At 38.7% G+C, this 7,014-nt stretch overlaps 1 protein-coding gene across 1 annotated transcript; it reads left to right on the top strand.

Annotated features, from left to right (window-relative positions):
- The first annotated feature begins 6,514 nt into the window (after positions 1–6,514).
- Positions 6,515–6,808, top strand: LOC107498761 (protein S100-A10-like). Its single transcript, XM_036226521.1, has one exon. It carries the CDS (start codon positions 6,515–6,517, stop codon positions 6,806–6,808), a length of 294 nt encoding a protein of 97 aa, XP_036082414.1.
- The last annotated feature ends 206 nt before the right edge of the window (positions 6,809–7,014 follow it).

A 7,014-nucleotide genomic window follows, 5' to 3' on the forward strand; every position in this document is an offset into this window, starting at 1 on the left:
CGAGATTTAAAGGCCAAAACTAAGAGATCACTTGAAATAGAGGGACAACAAATGTGGTGGGAAGATAAGTGACCGCCCCACCATATTATCCAATACTATGGCCCCACAACTTGGTCCAAGATGGAATCTGGGATCATTGGACCTTTTTATACATGCTTAACTGGATCATTAGATTATAAGCAGTTCTGGAGATCATAACCAATGAGACTGCAACTGCCTTAGAGCTTCTAGCTAGGCAACAATCCCAGATGTGGTCAGCTATATACCAAAATTGCCTAGCCTTAGATTATCTATTAGCAGAAGGAGGAGGAATGTGCAGAAAGTTTAACCAGACTGATTGTTGCCTCAAAATAGATGACAATGGAAAAGCAGTGACTACCATAGCTACTGGTATTAAGAAAATATCTCATGTGCCCATCCAGAGTTGGAAAGGATTGCGCCCTAGTAATCTCTCTGGAGGCTGGTTCTCCACTTTCAGTCACTTTAAGAATTTAGTTGGGATAGTACTCCTTCTCAGGACCTGCTTCCTCCTCCTGTGCCTATTGCCTCTTGCTATCTGGTCAACTACCTCCCTCATAGAGACTATAGTAGAAATAAAAAAAAAAAAACCTGCAGAAAAAGTCCTCATGCTATGGAAGTACCAACTCCTGAACCAAGAATTAGAAGAAAAAAATGATGCTCTCTCACCAAGTCCTGGGTCCGAGCATCAAAAAGGAGGATGTGGCAGCCTGACCTTGCCTGACCATTTCCTGCTCGAACGAGTTAGTTCCTGACTGCCCTCCCTCCTTCCAAGGACTCTCTGGCTAACATCAGTTTTCTCACAGCTTGCCAACCAATCAGTGCTCTTCCTTATATCTATAGCTGTGTAGGAATGACAAGACTGTATAAAACTGCCCGTTATGTTACAGTTGGGGCTCACCCTTTGGATAAGAATGCACTGAGCTGGTGCTAGCATCAATAAACGCTGCTTCCTGCTTATAGCCTCAGTGTCCCATCTCTCTGTTCAAGAATTCCACAACACTATAATGTATTATTACAAACTTAGTGGCTTAGAACCCAAATATATTATCTTACAGCTCTGTAGGTTAGAAGTCCAACATGGGTCTCATTGGGCTAAAATCAAGGTGTCAGCAGGGCTGCATTCCTTTCTGGAGGCTCTGGGGATTCAGCTGTTTCCTTGTCTTTTCTAGTTTACATTCTTTAACTCATAGCCCCCTTCCTCCATCTTCAAAGCCAGCAATGGCCATTCAGAGTCCATTTCATATCTCATCACTCTGACCTACTCTCCTGCTTCCTTCTTTTGCTTTTAAGAAAACTTCTGCTTACATTGGGCCCACCACGATAATCCAGATAATCTCCCTATTTTAAAGTCAGCTGATTAACAACCTCGATTCTATCCCCGACTTTAATGCTCTTTTGCCATGTAATGGAGCATATTCACAAATTCCAGGGAATATGGCATGGACATGCCCGGGAACTGTTACCATTATCATTATTTTACTCTGCTTACCATAACTGCTGAATGTTACAAAGAGAATTGGCCCCCGTTATTAAAGAGAGAATAGACTAGGAACAGTGGTGGGACTTCAGCGATACTGACAGAATATTTAAGATTCAATGTTATTTGTAAAAGAGTTCCCTATAGACCAGCTCTTGAATATTTGTAAATATGACAAATCATGCTCCCAATATTTTTTCTAACTTTAACACAATTTCAATTGAAAGAGAACATTAACAAGGAGACAAAATAATAGTCTGAAGAGTAATAAGATTCATCTCACCACACATTAGAACAAGCTACAAAGAAGAGAGAACAAGAGAGAGAACTTGGAAATAGCTTTCAGCACATTTAACATTAACAGAAGTCAAATATGCACCATAAAATGATAAGCAAAATATTTTATATTAAGTAAGTACTTTAGTACAACTGGGTAAAGATGTGGACAAAATTACCTTAGAACTACATGTCTCCTACTATAGGGCATGATTGATCTCAGCTGGAATTTTAACTGAGTTAAAATCAGGTAAAATCAAATCTAAAAAAAATGGAGCAGACAACTGTTCTTAAATTCGATTATTTAATAATGTATAATCCCGACTGTGGGGAAAAGGACAGACAATTTGCAGAACAAAATACTCAGAATAAATCGATATTTGAAAAATATGTAAACTTTATGAAACAAGGAAGTACAAATACAACAAAGTACCATTTTATACCTATTTAATCAACAAAAAGATTATAAAACCCAATATTCCTGAGTCTGTGAGGAAATACATATGTTAGAAGTGGTGATCATAATAACAACAGTTGCCAATATTTATTGTGCCCACCTTGCTCATAACATTCCTGTGCAGGGGGACTGTCGTTTCTCCCATTCCATAAATGAGGCAAAAGTGACTCAGAGAGATGCAGTAACTAGTCTACCCTCACATAGAGAGTATAGGCAAGACCAGCCTAATAAAGTTTTGTTAAAGTCCAAACTCTGTGTTCTTAACCAAAACTCTACACCGCATTCCACAGCAATATGTTACTAGAGCAATGAAAAAATTTTTACCTTTTGAGTAATGTATTCCAGGCCCAGAAATTTAGCCCAATAAAATAATTTCAAAGAAAAAAAAATCTATGTCTACATAGCCATCCATCTACACAAAAATGTTTAACAAATAGCTATTGATTGCTCATTATCTACCAGGAAAAATATATAAGAAAATTATAATATATGGATGCAAACTTTAAAATGATAAATGTGAAGAATATGATCAAATGTAGGAAAATATTGTTAAATGCAAAAAAAGAATGACCACACTACTGAATATTCTCTATATAGAGACAATTGGTCACAGAGTGAGATTCAAGAGGTAAATTTAGTCAGAAAATTATGTGATTTGGGATGGAAATTTGGGGAAATATCCACTAAAAATGTTTTCGGTGGGGAAGACTACCTCTACTTTCATGAAACCAGGCTGTACATTTTCGTACCGATTCCTTTTAAAAACCAGCTTTGCAAAAGTGTTGGTCTAATGAACCCCAAGGTTGGGGGGAAAGCGCCTTAGCTCCAGAGAGAACAACCCCCACTCCCGCCCCCTCCTGCCTTCGGAATGGCTTGACTCTACTCTTACCCAATTTCCTGGAAGCAACCTGTGCTTCTCTATTGGAAAGTGAGCGGAGGCCAACGCTCACAGGCAGACAGGCGCTGGTGACCAGTGGAGTCATGCTTGCAGAGCGCGGCTTCTGAGCATGCTCAGCACAGCCCAGAGGAAGGAATAATTTTCATTTACCTAGTGGCTACACTGATCCTTTTTTCGCTGAAGTTAATTCTTTGTGCGTCATTGGCTTACAAGGGAATTCAGCTTGCATTCGCTACCCCCTCCTTACAACTTGAGACCTTCTAGCAGCCATGTTTGGCACCTTATGCAGAGAGGCAGGGTTGTGGGGGTGGGACTGGGGGAGGGAGTATTGGGAGTGGAGTATGGATTGGGGACCTCTTTATAGTCTGTGTCCATTTGGCCCTTTTCCAATCATGCTTCTAAAGATTTTAATCATCAATCTTTTTAAAAGGATTTTTTAAAATTAATTTTCTCCCTGAATGCTTATTAGTCTATATAGATTGAGTCCTGACACCTTACTTGGGCACTGGCTTTGTTGGTGTAACACCTGCCTCACCAGGATTTCTTCTCTGATGTTGATTTGTTCTTGTTTTTTATAGGAAAGAGTTCGATGATTTTAGGCCAGTAGATTTATGATATATTTCCTGAAATCCTGGGTTCGCCAACTGGAATTTCACATGGGAAAAATTCTGACATAAATGGACAATTGTTTCTCAATTGTCTTTCATTGGAAAGAACTGGACAGCTGGTGGGTTCTTCTAATATCCAAAGAAAGTACAGAATAAAATGAAATGGTGTGACCATGCCATGACATTGTCAAACTAAAGACCTCATGTGCATGTGTATGTGCATGCATGCATGTGTATGTGCACATATGCATGTGTGTGCAAAAGACAAATAGATAATGAACATCAATAAAGTGAAGCACAACGCCTGACTTGGATGGAGCATTTGAGTGCTGCATGCCAGGACCTTAAGGAAAGAGGCACTATATTTAGGTTCTTGATCCATTTACGGTAACTTTGGTGTGGCAACAAAATTCTCTGCCATTAATCTGATGCCAACAGGAACCCCCAATCTAAGATGCAGGAAAAGGAGAGACTCAGGTGAATAGTTTGCAAAATGGGAAAACACAGCCTCTGGGAAAAACAGAACACTGTCCACCCTTTTTCCTCCTCCCCTCTACTCTTCACCCCAAGGGCAGATCCACCTATGTAAATTGTCTGCCCTGGCCCCTGATTAGTCCATTTTATGCAAATGAGGAACCCAAATGTGCACAGTTTGATTGGACCAAATACCACTGTCTTGACTGGTCATTATAGAGCTGCTCTGATTGGTCGATAAAGATGCAAATGAGGATATAATTCCATAGCTTTGATTGAATGCGACAGGTCTCAGCTCCCCCACCTGTTTCTCAAAATATGAGTCCAGAAACTCCTTTATAAAGGTTGACAGCATGCAGGAGGCTGGTAGCTTCTTCTGTGGCTTTTCACTGAAATATAGCAGTGCAGAAGAGGCCTCTGCCAGCAGTAACTGTTGGACTCTGATTATGAATTTGAGCCCAATTAACCACAAAGAGTCCTTCTTGGCAGGTATATGCCTTCTCCAGGTCAACAGGTGTAAAGTAAGGGTCTATCTTCATTCTTTTGCATAGGGGTATATAGTTTTCCTGGCACCATTTGTTGAAGAGACTGTCCTTTCCCCATTGAATGGTCTTGGTATCCTTATCGAAAATCATTTGATTATATATACAATCGATGAACTACTTTTACAACGATCGTCAGATAAATTACACCAATAAACTGAAAAACAAACATAATAAAATAAGCACACTTTGAAAATATCAGATTCAAGGGAGGAGAGAGTTGGCTGCATTCATTCCCTGATCTCTCCTTACTTTTTACAGTATGACGTTTCCAGATACCAATGATATTGTGTATTCATAGACTGCTTAGTATTCACCTAGAGAAAGGGAGAAAACATTCTCTTTTAAGAAGAACAACTTAAAGCAGACAAAAGGGAATCTATTTTAATGGTTCGGATGGCAGAATACATTAAAAAAAATCCAGGTTGATAACTAGTGATTTTATCTGCTTAATTTTTATCCAGAAATATTGCATTATGATATATTAAAGTAAATTCTTAATATATCACATTGCCCAAGAAATAGGGTCATTCTTCTTAATAGAACTTTCTGATGAATTGACATTTAACAAAAAAACTCACATGTTTTGTGCATTTTCATTTTTTCTGTTGAAAAAAAATTGTGACAACATTTATCAGTCCACTTTACCCTCAAATTTAGAGTCCAGCAAACCAAATTCGATGTTTGATTCACTGATTATGTATACATCAAAGTGATAATTCTATCATAGCCACTTATCGGCTATGTCATTTGGGGCAGATTATTTAATCTCTTTGTGTCTTAGTTTCCTTATCTGAAAAATAAGATAATTTTAATTCATGCATATTGATCAGCACAGTATTTGGACATTGTAAGTCCTCAGAAAATATTAGGTGTTACCATTATCATTATTTATTATTGTTCTATGTAAAACAATATCCTCGGTGTGATGGAGGAACAAAAAGATAAGAGACCCAGTTGGAAACTTCAGGTGCTTACTGTGCAGGATATAGGAGTTGCATCTACGAAATGGTTAAATTTAAGTGGGATGTCATAAGTTATTAAGGCTCTTGTCAAATGAGTGATCCATACCCCAGGGTTAGGGGAAGAAACATCTGGGTAGGTGGAATTGAGAAAGGAAGGTGTGGTCAAAGGAGGAGGAAAAGGCAAAAAATGAAACAGGCAAGCCCTGATTCAGCTAGATGAAGAAGGGGCACAGGAACAGCCCATGCAAAGGTGTAGGGTCAAGAATGAGCATGGCTTGTTCTGGGGATCCACTGTGAGTTTATAATGTCTGTGTCGTCATTCCGGGGATCAAATTTCCTTGTTAGGAGAATAGCTGGAAAAGATACAGACAATTAAACTGAATGTGTGCTGACCCATGGGACTTCATCTAAATGCTTTATGAAGCATAATGTGATTAAAACAACAGGAAAAAGTAAAATAAAATAAAAAGACTTTAAAAAGGAAAAGAAGGAAAAAAAGACTTTCCTGGAATTCTGTTTTTCCTCCAAAAAATACATAATCTTGGTAAAGGGAAGTTCTTTGCAAATGTGACTTTATTTAATCGAGATATTAGTATACAATATTATAAGGCTTATTGGTTGTGTGGGAGAAAAAGCTGTACTTGTGCAGAGGTTCTTGAAATGTTGTGTAGGGCTATTAATAGAGTTGTTAAAAAATATCATTTGACTACCCCACCCCACCCAACCGCATCTACCAAGGTGCCCGGCTTGCAGCACTCTGTTATCCTGCTGCATCTCCAGGCAAGACCTCAACAAAATGCCATCTCAAATGGAACACGCCATGGAAACCACGATGTTCGCATTTCACAAATTTATTGGGAATAAAGGTTACTTAACAAAGGAGGACCAGAGAGTACTCAAGGAAAAGGAGTTCCCCAGAATTTTAGAAAATCAAAAAGATCCTCAGTACATGGAAAAAATAGTGAAGTACCTGAACCGGTGCCGAGATGGCAAAGTGGGCTCCCAGAGTTTCTTTTCTCTTATTCTTGGACTCACTATAGCATGCAATGACTATTTTGTAGTACACATGAAGCAGAAGGAAAAGAAATAGGCAGCACTGAGCAATTACTCCCACATTGATAAGAGTTCTCCCAATGAGTCACTTAAGGAATCACTGTTCCACACCTTCCCCCTATATAAGGATTTCATGAGCAGATTGGGAACCTTAGAAAATGTACAAATAAAATCCCATCCTCATTTGATAAGAGGGGAAAAAAAGCCAATTAAAGCCAGATAAGTTTTTTTTAATTTTTTTTT

The sequence above is a fragment of the Rousettus aegyptiacus genome, unplaced genomic scaffold, assembly GCF_014176215.1.
Source record: "Rousettus aegyptiacus isolate mRouAeg1 unplaced genomic scaffold, mRouAeg1.p scaffold_m13_p_9, whole genome shotgun sequence".
Taxonomy (NCBI): domain Eukaryota; kingdom Metazoa; phylum Chordata; class Mammalia; order Chiroptera; family Pteropodidae; genus Rousettus; species Rousettus aegyptiacus.